This window comes from Octodon degus, unplaced genomic scaffold (assembly GCF_000260255.1).
Source record: "Octodon degus isolate 3935 unplaced genomic scaffold, OctDeg1.0 scaffold00140, whole genome shotgun sequence".
NCBI lineage: Eukaryota > Metazoa > Chordata > Mammalia > Rodentia > Octodontidae > Octodon > Octodon degus.
The window spans coordinates 4553287-4573211 of NW_004524716.1; the positions used below are offsets into that span (position 1 = coordinate 4553287).

Sequence of the window (19925 nt, forward strand, 5' to 3'; positions counted from 1 at the left end):
CTTGGAACCAGTTATGGACTGAACCCTCCAGTAACTGTGAGCAAAATAAACCTTTCTTTCCTTCATTTTGGGTGTCAGCAATGAGAGAAGAGCCACTGAGACATCTCTAAAATAGTATAAAAGAGCAAGGAAAGAAATAGGGAATAGAGTTCATGCAGGAAGTCTAATACTCAGTTAACATGTAGTCCACAGATTATCAAATAACACAAAAGATTCTCCAGAATCTTTCCAAATTGAAAGGATCTTCTGCAAGGAGGCACACACCAGGGAGCATGGGGACGGTGCACAGCCCTGCCAGGGAGGCTGGGTTAAGCAGGGGGACAGAGGAAGGAGGGGCAGAGAGCACAGGCAGGAGGTGGGAATTACGGAGAGAGAGCCTCTTGGCAGCAGCCTCTGCCCAGGCCATGGCTCCTCCTCCCAGGGAAAGGAGAGCACGGTGACACCTGAGGGAAAGGGGTTTCCACCTGCGGCGGCCTTAGGCCCAGCCGAGGCATTAGCCAGGGGTGAAGGCTTCACGGAAGGCTGTTTTCAGACTTTCAAGTCTCAGGAACTCTGCATCTCCTTCCCTCAGAAAGCTGTGAGCACATGTATTATAATGAGAATAAGTAAATAAAACATGAGTCTAGATGATCAAGAAACAGAATCGCTACCTCAGGATGTCCTGGGGTGACGGCCTAGGGTACAGCAGTCCAGCTGGAGCCTGAGGGTAGAAAACTACTGTATCTTTCAAGGTTTAAAAAAATCCTAAAAACAACAAATCCGCGAAGTTGATCATGGTTGAGCACACTGGAAGCAAATACGTAATAGAGCGAGTTTGTAGATGAATTAGTGACGCCTGTGTAGGAAGTGACTAAATGAAAGCGTGAGGCGATATGAGAGGTAATTACAGTTCACTCCTTGGCTTAGCTGTGAACGATCTTTTTTTAAAATAGAACACACTGCACATCAGACATTGATTTAGCTAAAATTTGAGGTAAAATTACTGGGAGAAAAACTTGTAGTTTGGGTACTTAGTAGTGTAATAATAACAGCATGTAATACATGTTTTATATTAAGCATACCCACCCCCCCAAAAAACCCCTGATCCTTACAACAGTTTTTTGCAGTAGATGCAGTTACTCTCATTTTGGATATGAGGGTACAGAAAGTCAGGTACAGTCACAGGAAGGCTAAACTAAAGCAAGTCTCGTCTTAAGTGAATGCATAGCGTGGGAAATTGACGAAAGCGCTGTAGCCGTTTTATTTATTTATTTACTTTTATGGATCTGGTACAGGGTCTACAGGGGCTCACTCTGTCGGTTGGACTTGTAGTGATCCTCCTGTGTTCAGCCTCCCGAGAGCTGGCATTACAGGCACGCGCCACCACGCCCGGTCCCAGTTGCTGTCTCAGCGTGCCCCAGGGGTGGCGCTGGCCCGCCCGCCAGGGATCGAACCCCTAAGCAGGAGCTTTAGTTCTCTGAGCTGTCTGGCCGGCCCAACCATTTTGTTTAGAAATAAGGAAAAAGAAGAAATGACTAGAGGATGTGAATTGAATAAGAGTGAAACTGGCTTTCTTTTTTAAAGAAATTATCCTGTAAATATGAGTATTATTTTTTAATAAAAGCAAAGATTAATTTTAAAACCTTTTTCCTCAAAAACATGAAGTTGCCTGAGCAATCACATACATATTTCCATATGGGGTGGGTGGGTATGTAGGTCTGTTGACTTTACCAGTGCCCTTTATTTATACCCCGGCAACACAAATGTCATTGGCATTTAGATACGAACTTTAGGGTTCTGTAGACTTCGCTGCATATGGCTTTAATTTTTCTCATTTTTTTTTCTTTTTTTGCGGAACCGGGGATTGAACTCAGGCCCTTGTGCTTGCCAGGCAGGCGCTTATTCTACCGAGCCATCTCCCCAGCCCCTCTCATTTTCATCTCTAGCTGTTGTCACATGACCTGTGGTCCCTTCTTGTGGGAGAATTCTTCCTGTCCCTACCGTTTGCTTGCCCACTCGCCTTCCCTCCCTCGACCCAGTCCTGTTCTCTTCCTCTTCCTGTTCAGTAAGTGGCTGGAGCCAGGGCGTAGAGCTGCCACTTCACCTTCGCATCAGCCCATTTTTCACTGAGCAGTACTTTGGGATGGTGGGCGCTGTCTTTTGACCGCTTCGTGCTTCGGATTACAGGCGTGCCCGCTACCTTTCCTCCTCCGATGGGAACGAGCCAGGCTCGCTGGTTCACCTGCTTGGTGTCAGTGTCTGCTGCAGCACCACTGCGTGGGGTCAGAGCTGCCACAGCCCACACAGCCTGACACTCCTGGCCCTTCACAGACAAAGTTCATTTACTCCTGAGCTAATGACTAATGTCGTTTCTCTAACTCCTCTCCCTTCACTGACTTCCACAGTGAAGTCAAGGTTGTTGTTTTGCTTAACACAAATGGGATTATTTTTCTCATATTTCAATTTCTTGACTTCCTGGCTTCCCTAAAATAAAAGCATATTGCCAGAATAGTTTATACTGTCCACAGTGTGGCTTTGCCTTGCCAGTTTGTCTCGCTGGCCTTTATCTTGACCCCTTTCCTCTTCTGCTCTGTACTTTAGGCCTGTTGAACTTTCTTTTAGCTGCGTCTGTGCGCTCTCTCCTTTCTGAGGTCTCTCATACGCTTTTCTGAATCCCTCCTCTTGCTGCGCCTGTGCCCAACTTGGCAGGTTCCTCGGGAGATTTCAGATTTCAGGTTAGATGCTGCTGTCCTTTAGAAGTCTTTCTTTAACTTCTTAAGTGTAAGTTGGATGCCCTAACACATGTTCCCGTAGTGCTGTGCTATTGTAAACACTGTTTTGTTTATTGTTCATCTGCCCTAGATTAGGGTTGGTTTCCCTTTTTTGTGCCACACTTTATGGCATTGTGACTCTTTAAGTGAAAACATGAAGATTTCAACACATTATGAAATAAAGATGTGTCTTATTCCAGGTTAAATGTGGGTCCAGGTCTGGGGAGGTAGCTTGGTGGTCTAAGAGCCTGCCTTGCAAGTGCAAGGCCCCAGGTTCAATCCCTCGTACGACGTGCTTTGTCCGCTGCAGAACCCTGGGTGTGCTGTGCTAGCCACCGAAACTGGGCATGGTGGTGCATGCCTGTAATCCCAGCACTGGGGAGGCTGAGACAAGGAGGATCATTAGAGTCTAGCTGGGTAGCGAGACCCTGTAGCAAATAAATAAAATTTTAAAAAATGAGTCCAGGAGGGTCAGCAAGATAGGTCAGTGGACAAAGCGCCTGGTTTGGCAAGCACAGGGACCAGGGTTTGATCCAGTCCCGCATGCAGTGCCCACCCGGCCCTGCCCCCAGGGTATGGTGAGCTGACCCAGTGTCTGGGTGTGCTGGAGCATGCAATCCCAGCATTGGGAAGGCTGCAAACAGGAGGGTCACCACAAGCTGGAGTTGCATGTGAGACCCTGTACCAAATACACAAATGAAAAAGAAAATGAGTCCAGCAGTATTGCAGCAATACCTCTAGCGTTTTGGATACTCTGTTACCTCAAAACCTGCAGTGCTTTTGTCCCTCTCTCTAAAAGTAGGGACCTCCTTTGTCAGGTGCTTCTGAGCATGTGTGTTAGTGTTGTCCAGTTAACGCGGGGAGCTAACAATAGAGAGGGCTGAGTGCCGCCTGCAGCTGGGGCTCTGCACACTCTCCCGGGGCCGCTAGTGCAGGGGGAGCCTGTCTCGGCCCTCCCCTGGGCTGCCGAAGTGCAGGTTGGGGCGAGCAGGAAATCTGCTCACAGTTCCCGGGGTTTACCCCAACCAGCCTCTCATAGTCAAGCAGGCTTGTTTAATCTAGGGCAAAGCCGCCTGTAATCGTTAGGGATCTGTTTTGTGCTGTAGGAGAGGCAGGATAGTCTAGTTATCAAGAGCACACACTTGGGAGTGAAAATGGTTGGGTTGGGGTCTCTCTGAGCTGTGGCGTGACGTCAGTGCAGTGAGGCTAGTAAGAGGCCAGCCCCACAGGGCGGTTAGGACGCAACAAGTTTTAGGTAAGGTGCTTTAGTGCCTGTGCTGTTTCTTCGGTATGTACAAACTCTGCGATGCATGGGACAAAGCTAAGGGACCCTACACCAGAGATGTGGCATGTAGTTTTTATTCTTCTCTAGTATAAAATATGCAGAAATGTACTGTGATTTTCCTCTTCTCTCTTACAACTATAGTCATAAATTTATTTGTAACTTCTGTCCCCTTGAAAACAATGTCAGCGGAGCTGCGGCGCGGGCGCTTACTCCTGAGACTGCAGTTCCTCTTACCTGTGCCGTTCTTGTCTTTCCTTCAGTGTGGTACAGAATTGGAAGACAGAGCCAGGTTTTTATTTCTGTATTACTCCGAACCAAGCTCCACAGAAAATCTGGCATGTGGAATATGCATGGTGATCATTTGTTGAGAGAATGTGTTTCCCTCATTAGAGAAGGCTTGCAGAATTTGGAGCAAACTAGTTAATGTGAATCCTAATTTTGTAACATAGGTAAAATATCTAGAAAGCAAACAGTACAGAAATCTTTTTTGGCTTTAAAGTCAAAGCACTTTGAAGCTCCTTTAGTTGGAATATTTGGATGTAGGTCTCCAGAAGGATATCAATTTATAATAGAGTATAACAGATATATTTACATTATATTATATTGTATATATTTATTGTAGTTGTTTTGAGACAGGGTCCTATTGTGTTTCCAGGCTGGCCTTGGACTCACTGTGTGGCCCAGGCTGGCCTTGAGCTCATGGTGATCCTCCTGCCTCAGCCGCCTGAGTGCTGCGATTACAGGCATGTGCTACAGCCTGGCTAATACGCAGTTTTTGAGATATGGTCTCACTTTGTAGTCCGGGCTGGCCTTGAACTTGGGCTCCTCCTGCCTCAGCCTCCTGAGTGCTAGGACCAGGAGTGTGCAGTGTTATGCCTGGCACTTTTACATTTTAAATTTCTGATTTTGAACATAACATCTTTATTCCTAGGAGAATTATAAATATTTGAAGACTTAGTGTGTATTTGTTCAAATGGTAACTTTTCTTGAGAGTTTTTTTCAAAATTAAGCTTACATTTAAATTTTTTTATGATTTGGAGATTTAGGACATTTTTCTATAAAATCTGTAGCTCTAGTGGAGTTGAATTAGAAGCATCGGATTCACTTGAGAGAAACTGATTGACTACATCTATTCAGTTACAGCTGAAGTTAAATCCTGGCTCAGTGTCTGGTATTGGGAAGTGGCAAATTACAGTGCCCTTTAATGTTTACATTAGTTTTAATACTTAGCTCATTTTAAAAACTAGATTAATAATTAGTATGTACATGTTCACATTCATCTTTCAAAGTTTAATTTAATAGTAATTTAACTGCTAGGCAGTCTAGGAGTTTTAAACAGAAATAAATGATAATTTTACATATTTATACTTTATAACATATGGCAAGTTTCTCATGACTGTCAGTTCCTGAATTTTTTCTGTAAGAACTGTTGTCTACATGATAATAAAATTGAGTAAGTGACACTTCTCTGAAACATTAATGATCAATTTAAGGATCTTTACACCCCTAGGGATGTGAAGCGTATTCTGTGGAAGTCTGTGGATTTATCTCTTAAGAGAAATGAATAATAGCTATTTTAATTTGAAATTATAGAAGGCTGAGACCTTGAAAAACATTTTTTTTTTTGTTGGCTCAGCCCACCCTGCGGGTAGGGCTGTCGCAGCTTGTGTGCCGGGAGTTGAACTGCGGTCCCTGAGCCTGCCTAAGCTTGCCTGAGCAGGCGCTTTAGACCGCTGAACTATTCCGCCCTCCCCCCCTTTTTTTAAGACAGAGTATCACTGTGTAATTCAGGCTGGCCTCAAGTTCACTGTGTAGCCCAGGCTGGCCTCGAGCTTGTAGTAATCCTCCTGCCTCAGCCTCCCGAGTGCTGGGAGTACAGGCCTGTACCACCACACCCAGCTTGAAAAATAGCTTTTTAGTTAAAGCTAGTCTAGCCACATACTTCTGTAATCTCTCACTGAAATTATGTTAAGGGAATACATTCTTTTGGGCAACTTGCATGACCCCAGAAATCTGCATTTCGGTATTAATGTTTGGTGAGTCCACCAGTGAAAAGGCAGTATTTCTGCTTGAGGACTTCATGGTTGAGGCCCAAGTCAGCAAGCACAGGTTCTAAGTTCAAAAAATTGTTATTGAAGTAAAACACGCTAAATGTGCATATACTTTTACACAACAGAATTATAAGTGTGGCGCTTGAGGCCTTCTCACAGACTGAGTATAGCCATGTCACAGGCGCCCAGATTAGCGGACGGAACATGCGCAGTGGAGTGGACTCTCCTCAGGCGCTGACGCCCGCGCAGGTGACTGACATCCTCTCCGTGAGCACACAGTGGCTCTGCCTGCTTTGAGGGTTACATACATGAAATCATACACTATACATGCTTTTTTATTTTTATTTTTTGTATTTTAGGGAAGGGTCTACAGGGTGTTCAGGGTCTCATTACTAGATTGACTCATAGTGATCCGCCTGTTTACAGCCTCCCAAGAGCTGGGATTACAGGCGCGCACCACACCCAGTCTCAATGGCCGTCTCAGCGCACCCAGGGACAGGGCTGGCACGGCAGGCCGGTGGGTCCAACCCCGGTTCCTGCACCTGCTTGCAGGTGCTTTAATCCACTGAGCTATTTCGCTGGCCCTCAATACACTCTTGGTGTAGCATCTTTTGTTCGGCATGTTTGTGAGATTTGTTTGTTGTATGTGACATAGTTTATTCAGTACAATATCAGAATTATTACCCATTCTGCTGGTAATGGGGGATTTCAAGTTATTATTGATGGATCTTTCTAAGTTGAGGCACTATTTCTTTGTCTGTCTGTCTGTCTGTCTGTCTGTCTGTCTGTCTGTCTGTTTTTTTGTGTGTATTGAGGCCCGGCCAAATAGCTCAGCAGATTAAAGTGCCTGCAAGCTGTCTGTCTCTCTTTTTTTATGGTGGTACGGAGGGCTTTTGCACTAAGCTACCTCACCATTTTTTAAAAATAGTTAATTAATTTAGAAATAGGGTATTGCTAACTTAACTAAGTACCACAGATTGGGCTCAAACTTGGAATTTTCCTGCCTCTACCTCCTACAGTTCTGGGATTGCAGGTTGGGGGATGTATCCCAGGCCTAGCTAATTTGGGGCTCTTGTCAATACACCGATTTTATGCACATCATTTAGTGGTGGTGATGTCTGATGTCCGCACTCTGTGAGACTGAGGCACGGCCGGGGCAATTCAGTGACCTAGCAAGACCCTGACTCAGCATAACAAGTGAAAGGAAGAGGGAGGTGGGAGTGTAGCTCAGGGGAAAGCGCTGGGGTCAGTTCCCAGTATATTACATTTTTAAAAATATGTATGCATGCATATATAGTGAGGATTTAGGCTGTAGAACTTAGAATATGGATATTAGTGGTCCAAAACTTACATTCTTGTTCACTGTATGAAGAATCAGTAGAACTGGTAGTGATGAATCAATAAATTAAGAAATAGCAGTATAAGCTTATTATTTACAAGTATAGAAATAAAATACAAAGAAACAACTGAAACCAAGATGGAATTTGCTTTTGAAGACCCAAATTGAAAGGCAGGGGCATGGCTCAGAGGACTATTATTCTTTATTTATCAATCCTTTGATATTACTTGATTATTTTAAAAAATGATAAAGTATATGCACAGATTACTTGATAAGACCAAAAACTGAAATAAATTACTGACAAGTTCTTTAAGGAACATTAGGATTAAAATGCCTCTGAGAAAACAGAAGTCAGATATAAAGAAAAAGAAACTTAAGTTTATTTTTATATTTAAAAGGATTTTTTAATGTGATTATTTCTATTTTGTTTTATTCTAGGGCTTCAAAAACAAACCAAAAAAGATGGGTCACATAAAGCCAGACTTGATTGATGTTGACCTAATCAGAGGTGAGTTGCTCCCACGCACTGTTCCGTCACCTCCTCCTGGTCCTGCGCTTACATTGAGACGTCTCTACTGGGAGGTGGTGCGCTCGGTACAGTTCTTCCGTCTCTATTCAGGCTCCGGGAGCTCTTCTCTCTGCCTTAATATTGTGTGGTTATGTAAATTGTATGGTTTTTATTTAACGAGAAAAGGAGATGAACGTAGGGACTTACGTAATTTAGAAAACTACATTGTGAGCCCGACTTATTTTGAGCTCCTGCCTTGGGCAACAAGCTGAAAAGTTACTGTGTGGAGTGCCTCCCTAAGAGGGTTCCTAACTGCACGAGCCATAAGCTCACTTTTGTCCTCCCTCCTTTTAGGGCAGTCCTGCAAGTGGCCATCAATACGGTGTGTGCGCCTTACTGTGTTTTCTTGTATTTAAAGGCTCAACATTTGCCAAAGCCAAACCCGAAATCCCATGGACATCTCTGACTCGGAAGGGGCTTGTTCGCGTTCTGTTTTTTCCACTGTTCAGCAATTGGTGGATTCAGGTTACCTCTTTAAGAATCTTTGTTTGGCTGCTACTGCTTTACCTCATGCAAGGTAATTGGAAGAGTGGGGATAAAGTACGACAGCTTCATCTTGCTGCTTTTGTTTTCAGATAATAAAGACCTATTCTTAAATTTACCCTTTTGTTTAGGGATTTAAAGTACAGTACAGTAGACACTGGTAAAAGGGAATGAACTCATTCGAAAGGAGTTACTGAGTTGAGAAGGACAGGAGAGGGAGTGGGGAAAGAGTTTTATCTATGTATGGAAGCAGGCTGGTTTGGATAACTGCACTGTGCAGGTTATGGAAAGAAGCAGTTAATGCTTTAATTTGTTTCATCTCCTTTTTTCTTTTGTTTTTTTTTCCGGTACTGGGGATTGAACTCAGGACCTTACACTTGCCAGACAGCCCTTATTCTACTGAGCTATCTCCCTGGCCCCTCCTTTTTTCAATTGTTTCTTCTTTCTTTTTAATTTCTTATACATTCCTTTCTTTCTTCCAATTTTACATGCATATATCTGGTAATATGAATAACTGGTTGGAAGACAACACTGTTACAGCAAATATTGTCAAATTCACATTATTTTGTTAAGTGAAAATCTGTATCACTTGTAATTTTTTCTGTTATGATTCTAATTTGTACTCTTTAAAAAATAAAAAAATTTAAAAGTACAGTACAAAGAAATGGAATGATGTACACTGTTTGGCGCTGTCCTCTAATGCCTTTCTGGTTTCTTTTCATCTTTCTCATGAGCTCTTCAGTTAAGTTGTGTCTCCTGTCTAACCTTTGCATGTTGAATTACCTCAGGATTGGATTTTTTCTGCTCTTCTTAGCAAGCCCTATTTTAAAAAATGTAACTGACAATTGTCAGTAATCCACCCTTCCTTTTTTCTGGTACCGGGGATTGAACTCGGAACCTTGCGCTTGCCAGGTAGGTGCTTATGCTGCTGAGCTGTATCCCTGATACTCCAAATTTTGTATGTTTAGGCCAGATTTCTCTATTGCACTTCAGAGTTTTAAATTTAATTGTTGCTTGACTTTCCCATATGGAGACTTAGTAGTTGTCTTGAACTTAATCATATCAAAAATCATCTTAATCTTTTTTTTTTTGGTACAAATTGGTTTCTCTTAGCTCTTTTCCATTTCATTAAGTGATTTCATCCAGCAGTTCTCACCTGCAGTCTGTGCTCCTGTCTTCAAGTTCTGCTTCCGGATCCTGTTCTGAGTTTACCTCAGTTTCTGCTGCCACCAGCAGTCCAGAGAACTAGGATCTCTCACCCAGGCTGCTGAAGTGACATCAGCTCAGTCTTCTTTCTACTCACTGTTGTTCTCAGAGTGATTAGAGAAACCTTTTAAAGTGGGACCTCTATTGTATGAGCTTTCTAACTAAAAGCTTTGTCGTTACTGTTGACTTTACAGTACACATGTGAAGCGCCTCCTGTGGCCTGCGGTGCTCTCTGTAATCCGTTGCCTGCTTCCTCTCAGCCTGAATCTCATTTCTTGACCCTCTACCTCCACGCTCACTCTAGATACGATGCCTGTCCCTGTCCTTAGGTTTTTCATACAGAGGGTTTCTTTCTTATTGAAACATTCATGACGATTCTAAGTATCTTGTTTTTCCTCAAATTGAAGACCTCAGCCCAGATGTCACCTGGCTAGGCAGGCCTTGGGTAGGCAGGCCATTGGAAGAAAGACAAGGTTGGTGTAAGGTGAAAGAATTATGGCTGATTGTGTTTTTTTTTTTTTTTTAATCTTTTTTTGAAAAACCTAAATTGTAGAGAGAAAAATATATGTATGAATTTCATCGGTTTAATTTTTAAAACTTGTGCTCATGATGCCTGTGAGAGCCCTGTGATGATGGGCCTGTCTCGTGCTCGTGCTGCCCGGTACTGCGGCTGCTGAATTTTTAATTATATTTTTTCTTTCTAATTCATTTTAATGCCACCATAACACTCCATCATATGGGCAGACTGTTACCTAGAGCTCTCATTTTGGGAGTCTGTCTGGCAGTCAGTCAGTCAGTCACGTGGATGTGCCATGCACACTCCTTTATAGCCGCTCAATCTGCCGTGTAAGAACATCGCAGCTTCCATCACTCTTCGGTCTTAGTAGGTCCGAGCTGCCATAACAAAAATATCATCGCCTGGGTATTTTATGAACAGTAGGTTTATCTCTCATAGGTAGTCGTGGAGGCTGGGAAGTCTAAGATCAAAGATCTGCACGTTTGTGTCTTCCACAAAACACTAGACTCGGTTCAGCCACATTCTCTGCCACTCTAAGTTTTTTTTCTGTTTCCAGTAACATTATTTTTCATTTCTGTCCAAAACTTCATCAGAGTGGGCTTTACCCCATATTTCTAAAAAGACTGAAGCTTCTTTTACTTTCTTCCTCTTCCTCATCCTCTTCCACTTTTCTTTATCCTTTTCCTCTCTCTCCCTGCCTCCCTCCCTCCCTGTCTCTGTCTCTGTCTCTCTCTGAGACAGGGTCTCTGTGAAGTTCTGGCCTTGAGCTCACTTTGTAGTCCAGGCTGGTCTTGAACTTGCAAGGATCGTCCTGCCTCAGGCTCACGAGTGCTGGGATTACAGGCATGTGCTGTCACATGTGGCTTCCTCCTCTCCTTTGACCTCTTCTCCTCTAACCTCCTCCTTAATTTTTTTATGGCACTAGGAATTGAACTTGGAGCCTTTGTACTGAGCGACTTCTCTAGCTCTGTTTTTTACTTTGTGACACTTCACAGTAAATGACTAAGTTAGTTGCCCAGGGTGGGCTCGAACTTGCTACCTGCTTCCCTGCTCTGCTGGGGCTACAGATGTGCAGCACCATCTCTGCCTTTTTAGATTTTTCTTGATGGTGAGCTCCAGGCCATGCATTGAATTGTATGTCTGTCCCTTTTTATTTTTTCTTGTGAGAAAGTCTGGCTAAATTGCTCAGGTAGCCTTGAGCTTGTGATCCTTCTGAAGAAGTGGGATTATAGGCGTGACTTTCTGTATAACTCACCTCTTTTGCCTTCTGATTCCTGAGCATCTCCTTTCAAAATGGGTTCTGGAGATCAGGCCTTCCTGACCTCTCTTCAGAACTCTTCTGTTAGACTCCATTATTACTCTGACTATAGCCGCTTCCATACTTGTAGTTCTTTGTTGTAGCAGCTTCCTCCACTTTTCTATCCTAATGTCCTAGTCCCTTTGGGAAGTTGTAGCAAAAACACAATGGACGCAGTGGCTAATAAATAATCGAAGTTTACTTCTCATACTTCTAGAGACTGGGAAGCCCAAGGTCAAGACACGGGCACAGTTAGGTCACCGTGCTGCATCCTCGCCTCACCTAAGGGCAGTGTTTTGTCAGGGCATTGGTGCGCAGGGCCAGTCACCTTCTGAAATGGTTTGGATAGATTTTCTACTTTAAATTTTTCTTGTGGTTTTTTTGGACCAGGGATCAAACTCAGGACCCTGTGCTTGCCAGGCAGGTACTTAAGCCACTGAGATATCTCCCTGTCCCCTTAGCGAGTTCTTTTGCTCTACCATCAAGCTCATTTTGTCAAGTCTGAATTTCAACCACTATCCACCAGAGTGCTTACTGTGGGCCAGGCGCTGATGTAGGCTCGCCGGTGAACGAGCAGATGGGATTCGCTGGCTTCGTGGCGCTTACACTTCTAGGGATGGATTTATATCTGTAGTCACAAACCAGCCAAGTTTATAGTTTACTTGTTCTGGTGCAGCCATTTCGTAGGTATGTTGGAGTCCTAGGTTTGGTTCCCATGCTATTAAAAAAAAAAGCCTCTCTTTGAAATTCAGCCTTAATCAAAATTCGTTGAAAATTCACCACCAATAAGGATCTTGGTATGTTGGGTTAGTGCTAGATTTCTTTCTCCCTATTCAGGAATAGTTGATACGGCTTAAGAACTGCCACTGTGTTAAACTTTGAAAGGATGTACGTATCTGTACGATCACACGTGGAGGCAGTTCCTGGTCGTTCGCATGTCGTGCACCATTTGCTTATTTGAGCATTTCGTGACAAGTGCACAGCAGCAGCGTACCGTGCTGGGTAAGGGGAGGCCCGGGAGCCTGCAGGGCGGCCCGGCACCCGGCTCCAGCTTGCCGGCTGCTTGGTTTGCACGCTGGGGTTTGGAACATAGCCCCCCTCTGCCAGGAGCCGGCCTCAACAGTGCATCTGAGGCGGCGTCCAGAGGTGCTGGGCGCTGCGAGCCCTTCAGTAACATTTAGATTATCAGGCTGCCAGGAAGGCAAGACACGCTCTTCCGACATAGGACCCTCCGCTCACTTGGCAGCCGAGAGCTTCGGAGTTTTACTCCGCTGCCGTGCAGGTGGGTGGCATTCTAGGGACTGATTTAAGTTCTTTTTAAACCAGCAGGCTCTAGACATTAGTATAGCTACTAGGATCAATTTGGAAGATGAGCCACGCTTTGTATTTTAAAACCTCTTCCTCCTAGTTCTAGCGATCGTGTTGTATCTTATGATGCCCCTCGTGAGCGTCAGTGAGGTGCTCGGGCCCCTGTGCCTCATGCTGCTCATGGGGACTGTCCACTGTCAGATCGTGTCGACGCAGATGACCCGGCCGTCGGGAGGCAACGGCAGCCGGAGGCGGAGGTGAGATGGGAAATCGGGTCTTAGTTTTGTGCCATAGGGAAGTGGTGTTAAAGACATTTATAAATCTTTTTCTTACTGAAACTGCTTTTTCCTTCATATTGTACAACCTTATTAACTTGTAGTCTCAGGTAAGATTCAGTTGCTTCAAAGGAAAATTCTTACGTTATTCTCTAAATTTGTGAAAACGCGTTCTTGGGCTGGAGATGCAGGTAAAGCGCTTTCTCACAGTGTGAGGTCCTGGTTTCCTTCCAGCACTGCCAAAGGAAACTTTTCTTTGAAATTCAGGCTTAATCAAACTTAATTGACAGTTCACTCTCCACAAGGATCTTGGTACGTTGGATTAGTGCTACCAAAATTTTGCCTTTTTCCAAACGTGTATAATTGATGTCTAAGTGGTTTAAAGTTTTACTCTAGGTTGGTTGACTGTTTAACAAATTAAATTCCTGGGGTTGGGGAGATAGCTCAGTGATCCAAGTGCCTGTCTGGCAAGCTCAAATGTCCGGGTTTGATCCCTGGTACCACGTGCCATATCAGCCACCGAGACTGGGCGTGGTGACACATATCTGTAATCCCTGCGCTGGGGAGACTGAGAGGGGAGGATCACTACGAGTCCAAGATGCCTAGTGAGACTCTCCACCAAATACATAAGTAAATAAAGACAAATTAAATTCATGTGGTTTTTATTTGATATTTCTTGGTTTGAAATATTCAGTATTATCTTCTGAAAGTTGCATTTTTTCGGAATATCTAGTTTTGGTTCACTAATGGATAACTAAGTAGGATTTTTCCATTTGTTGCAATGAGTTTCACGTATTTTCTATCTTTTTGTGGTGCATGGATTGACCCAGGGCTTATGCATGCTATGCGAATGCTCTACCACTGAACTACCTAGCCCCCGTTTTCAAAATATATTTTGAAAATATTATAGATCCAGTTAAGTTGGTTTAGTGTTTCCTGAAGGAGCAAGGGCTCTGTAGGATCTCATTGATATTTTTGACATACAGCATTTAACTGCATAGGACATAAAGAAAAAATGATCATTTACTTTTGTGTTGCCCTGATTAGATGTGATCAAGGTTAGATTTCTTTTTTTTTTTTTTTTTTGTGGCTGGATCAGCCTGCCCTGGGGTTGGGGCTGGCATGGTGTGTGGCGCTGGGGATTGAGCCTTGGTCCCTGGGCTTGCCTAAGCATGCCTAAGCAGGCACTTGAGTCAGCTGAGCTATCTCGCCGGCCCAAGCGGTGGCTATTTAATGTCTGTAGTTAAGTGAGTGGCTTCTGCTTGTCGTGTGGAGTGCTCCTGAAAAGACTGTTGGTCACACAAGTGAGAATTTTTTCTAGTGTGTTTCTGGATAAAATCCTATTTTTTTAGTGACTGAATAAAATGATGGCATAGGACTTTAGAATCTATTTGTGTCCCAAATTAAAATTGTGTCATTTATCCTCAGCATATGAAGTTAACTATCCTTGAATCGTGGACTAATCTGTTGGTATGATTTTCTGTAGGGATGTTACAGAAAAGGTCTCAAATAATCTGAAGTTTATGAATTTTTTTGTAGAAAATTACGAAAAACTGTAAATGGTGATGGGAGCCGAGAAAATGGAAGTAATAACTCCTCTGATAAAATCAGAGGAATAGAAACTTTGGAATCTGCACCCATTATTGGTGGTTTTTGGGGGACTCTCTTTGGCAACAGGTGGGAATTTTACTTTGGAATGTTTACTTGATTTTTGTATTCACATTAGCACTTACAAGTGTTTATATAATACCATTGGGCCATGGGAGTAGGCAGTATGGGCATGTCATCATTCTGTCATGATTTTTAAGGATTCTAGAAAGATTTGCTTACTCCAAATGGTCCTCTTTCATGATATCTATAAATGTAGTAATCAGCCATTAAAGTTTCATTCTGTTTGATTTTAATGGGTTTTAGACCCAGCGTTACAAAAGCATGAACTCTGTGATAAGCCTTAACGGCTCACATCTTGATAGAAAGGAGCATTTTATGAAGATCAGGAATATGGTGACGTGAGCACCAGGCCTCTTTAGAGATGGGATGCAGCCAGGGGCTGAGGTTGCTGGGCTCCTAGACAGCAGGACCGTGGATCAAGGAGAAATTGTACCTCTTCGTAATTGTAGGTGTGGGCAGCACTAATATGACTCACGTGGTTATTTTGTTTATATTAATGATGGCAACTTAAAAGTACAATTTTTTTCTGTTACTTTTTGAAGATGAAGTGTGTTCACTTAGTTTTCCAAACATAAGTTTATACCTTTTAGTGACGTATTGCAGTTCTTTGTGCTGGGCCCGGTGAGTTGCTGTCCTGAGTGATGTCGCGCCGTGGTAGGAACCGGAGGGTAGCAGGCATGGCTCAGCACAGCAGCCAGAATACAGTGAATGATTACATGGCCACGCTGCTCAGCAGAGAGAGGCCGAGCTTGTGGGAACGTGGTTGGCCGCAGAGATGGAGGATGAGCGGTGTTGGCCTCGCAGCGCGGCCACTGTCCGGGGAGGACACCTGTCACGTGCCTCTGACGGGCACCGCGAAGTCAGGGCTGCCGCTGAGCTTGAGCGAGAGTGGATGGGACCGTTGGTCTGTGCCCTCACAGAACTCGCAAGACCATGTGTCTCCTCGTGGACACGGATAATCACATGGTCTGTGAGGCTCTCTGGTTGCCTATGCTGTCCCTCAAATTCCCCTTGGCAAGCTAGAGGCCTAAATATATAATTTGATTTTTCTTGATTTCCAAAATAATATATTGTACTCTTCAGAAGAAAGTGATTTCCTGAAAAGTGTTTTTCTCTGAGAAGTAATTAGTAACCTTTCTCCCCCCTCTTTTTTAAAAACAGGATTAAAAAGGTAAAGTTGCTGTCTAACAAAGGGACTGAAACTGACGACTCTGGTTGTCTCCATCCTGTCATTAAGAAAAAGCAGTGTCGACCAGATTTGAGAATGTGGCAAACGAGAGAAAAAGCAAAATTTTCAGATGGAGAAAAGGGCCATAGGGTAAGATTTAGATGGGTATTAAAAAAAAAAAAAAACACCTTTCCTTTCATATGCAAATTTTTTCTATCCTTAGGTTCTGCTAAGAGATACAAAACAGATACTAATGTGATGTAAGTTTGACTTAATAAATAAGTAAAACCACAGGTTATGAAAAAAGAAAATACCTGGAGATTGGAGTTTATTCTGTGACTAAAACTTGCTACTCAGCTGTTGATCCAGTCAGCCCGGCCTGCGAACGCGTTAGCATAGGGACCGCTGTGCCTTATTCCAGGGAGGGAGTGGGAGTAGAGTTAGGGGTTGGGAATTTTTTTAAAATTGGGGGAGATGCTCTATTCTGTGTTTCCGACTGTACCTTACAGTCTTGAGCTGTTGTTAGACTGTGGCTTTTAGTCTAGTATTCATCAAGCCGTTGCTACCGCTGATGTTTATTGAGTATCATTCTAAGTGCTGTCCATACACTAACTTCTGTTTTCCACAGCTTTGCGTGACAGGTGTTTTTATTGTCACTGCTTTTATATGGGGAAACTGAATCCCAGGAAGATTTAGAACATTTAACGTTTCATAGCTGGAGAGTAGAAGGGGTTGTGACTCAGGCCTAGAGTTTGACTCAGGCCTGTTCCAGCCTGAAGTTCTTAGTTTTGTTAATTTTGATTTTTTTTTTTAATATTAAGATCAAATAACATATATGTTTGTTTAGTTTTGATGTAGTTCACTTCTACTGGTAGCTTTTGCTTTAATTTTTATATATGCAGTTTACCAGGGTATTTTGGGGTGTCCCTGTGAAGGTGTTGCTGTTCTCTTTGTAGGAGGCTTACAGGCGTTTGGGTAATGGGGTTTCAGATGACCTGTCCAGCGAGGAAGATGGTGAGGCGCGGACACAGATGATACTGTTGCGAAGGAGTGTGGAAGGGGCCTCGAGTGACAATAGCTGTGAAGTAAAGAATAGAAAGTCAATACTTTCAAGGCACCTAAACTCTCAGGTAATTTTTGTTTCAGCTTACAAAAGATAAATCATTCGGAGATTCAATTTAGGTCATTAAATTATTCAGTAGTAGCAGAGCTTTTTTTTTTTTTTTTTTTTCTTTTTTCTTAGTAGCAGGGTGTTTAACATGTCTTCCTATTGTTTCTTGGCTTAATTTTTGGCAGGTAAAGAAAACCCCTACAAAATGGTGTCAGGTAATACGGGATTCAGATAGTGTGGCCGAATCGGAATTTGAGTCAGCAGCTTTTAGCCAGGTAAATAATCTTCTCGAGAAATCAGTGTTTGAAGTGCATTCTAAAGTGTCATAATTTCACCCACTCCTCTTTTCCCAGCTGCCCTAACCTAGTCCCACACTTCCCTTATCTCCACTTATCTGCCTCCAAATTTAGGTGCTGTTAGATGACTTCTTATACCTAGAAGAGTAAATTCCTTTTCAGTTTTGTTTTAATCATAAAAGTGTTATAGGTGATGCTCAGAGGCAGTGTGCTTGCTTAATATTCTCTTGGACTGTAGAGTTTAAATATCCTAAGTGGGGCTCATACTGCTGAGGGGGTCCTCTGAAAGGTGAGAACGGTAATAGAATCTCATCTCAAGCTGAAGGGCATATCTGAAATGTGGTCATTCGTAGTGAGCAGTGGGTGCTGGTGTGGCTTTAGTTTTGCTTTGCTTGCCCAGGCGGTTGGAGTCAGGGAAGTACCTTCAAGTTTGTGTCTGCGTGCAGGGGAACCGCATTGGCTGCGCTTCTGCTTGCTGAGTATCCCTCAGCGTGGCGCTGCCAGGCCCCGGTCACCACCAGCTCCACCGTCAGGACCACAGTATTTACGTAGGGAGCACGGTGTTCCAAAAGGCTCAGCTGGGCTAGCTGAGCGGGTGCTGTGGGTGTGCTTACAGGAATCGCTTCTATCTCAGAATCCGGACCTGAGTAATCCCATGACTTGGTGATAACTTCTTGGAGTAATTTTAAAATCTTGCTTGCTAAGATCATCAGAGTTCAACATTTGAATCTTAAAATGTACTATTATTGGTGTTATTATTCTATGAAACCTGTGAGTAAATGACATGATGATCAGCTTGGGAAACTTTCACTAGTCGTTGCTATAGGTAATTGTTTTAATTTTATTTCAGGTATGTAATTAAAAATGAATAAAAACCAATTTCTGAAGCTTTTCCTTTAAGGGCTCCAGATCTGGCACGAGTGGTGGCTCCCGAAGCCTCAACCTGTCGAGAAGAGACTCGGAAAGCACCCGCCCCGACTCGGAGACTGAGGACATGCTCTGGGACGACCTGCTGCACGGGCCCGAGTGCCGGTCCTCGGGCACCAGCGACAGCGAGGGGGCCCACGTGAGCGCTGTGCACTCGGGGTCCAAACGCGACCCCAAGGAAGATGTTTTTCAGCAGGTCTGTGCAGGAAATGATCAGAATGGCTGGTATTTATTATGTGTTCATGTCAGGCACTGTGTTAGCTCATTTTACTTTGCAAAAATAATAAAAATGTCATTATTCTCAATTTTGAGATGGGAAATTGAGCACAGCTTGTAAGTGAAAATGCTGGGACGAGAACTCAAGAATACCATGCACTTGGCCTCACTTAAGCTTTTCTTCCTAATACTCTTTCCTATTGAAACTAATGAGAGTGATTTTTTTTTTTTTTTTTCCCTCAGTAATGGAGATTGAACTCAGTGCCTTGGCATCTAGCTACATCCTTAGCCTCTCACCCCCCCTTTTTTTTTCTAATTTATGCATTTGGTACAGGCTCTCACTACCCAGCTTGACGCATAATGATCCTCCTGTTTTAACCTCCTCAGAGCTGGGATTACAGGCATGCACCACCATGCCTGGTCTTGGTGGCTGGTACGGTGCAGGACTGTGTGGTACTGGGATCGAACCCAGGTTCTTGTGCTTGCCAGTCAGGCGCTTAGACCGCTGAGCTATCTCCCTGGTCCTTAGCCCAGTTTTAATTGTATATTTTAGAGCAGGTCTTGCTAACTTACTGAATTGTGCAGGCTGGGCTTCAACTTGGAGTCTTCCTGCCTCAGGGTCCCGGAGTGCTGGGATTGTAGGCGTGTTGCACCATACCCAGCTGTGAGAGTGTTTTTTTTTGTTTTTTTTTTGTGGAACTGGGAATTGAACTCAGGACCTTGCACTTATTCTACTGAGCTATCTCCCCAGCCCCAAGAGTGGTCTTGAATGCTATTTTATATGAGCAGGCTTATATGATTGATTCATCTGCCTTATATACTCATAAAAATGACATTGTTTACTTCTCTAATAATCTAATCAAGTGGTGCTTTTAGTTTTAGGTTTTATATTAATATAAAATCAGTCTAGAATTGGAGAGTCTATAGAAGGAATTTGATCCCTTAGAGCCAGGTTAGGCCTTCATTGTGTGTATGAAATTTGCCATCTGTCCATGGTAATAGTGTTCTTCTGAGGAATATTGTGAGGTGGCTGAGGTGACAGTGGCTGGCAGAGTTCTGTTAGTCCTGCCTGCCGCTCGCTGAGCAGCGCTGAGCCTCTGCTGTGGCTGGAGCGCGTGGAGCTGCGTGCTGGTTGTGTCAGCTCTGGAGACGTCTGATGACAGTGCTCATGGTCCTTCTTTGCTTCTTTGGTTTTTAGCTTAAATATGTTCATGTGGCCTCGTAAATAATAAGGAACGATGGATAAGCATTTGTTTAATTACTGCATTTTGATTCTAAGATACAGTGAAGTTACACATTTTTATGAGGGAAAAACCCATTTCATTACATCTATATGATTTTTTAAAAACCAGAAACAGTAGACATTGTCTCATTAAAGTTTTGTTTTCTCCAATTTTACTATTAGAATTTGAATTTCGATATTCCTCATGTTCAGTCTGACGAGTCCTAGTGTTGCC

General features: G+C 43.5%; 1 protein-coding gene across 2 annotated transcripts in view; it reads left to right on the forward strand.

Moving 5' to 3' along the window:
• The window catches only part of Phtf1 (putative homeodomain transcription factor 1), a 58390-nt gene that overhangs the window by 25902 nt on the left and 12563 nt on the right, over positions 1-19925 (forward strand). Inside the window, exons 4-11 of one of the 2 annotated variants that reach the window (XM_004641698.2) lie at positions 7864-7933; positions 8352-8510; positions 12905-13061; positions 14619-14756; positions 15912-16068; positions 16875-17048; positions 17215-17304; positions 18227-18448. In XM_004641698.2, the coding sequence (XP_004641755.1) occupies positions 7864-7933; positions 8352-8510; positions 12905-13061; positions 14619-14756; positions 15912-16068; positions 16875-17048; positions 17215-17304; positions 18227-18448 (1167 nt within the window). The remainder of the gene's footprint in view (positions 1-7863; positions 7934-8351; positions 8511-12904; positions 13062-14618; positions 14757-15911; positions 16069-16874; positions 17049-17214; positions 17305-18226; positions 18449-19925) is intronic. The other variant, XM_004641699.2, reaches the window with a different exon arrangement.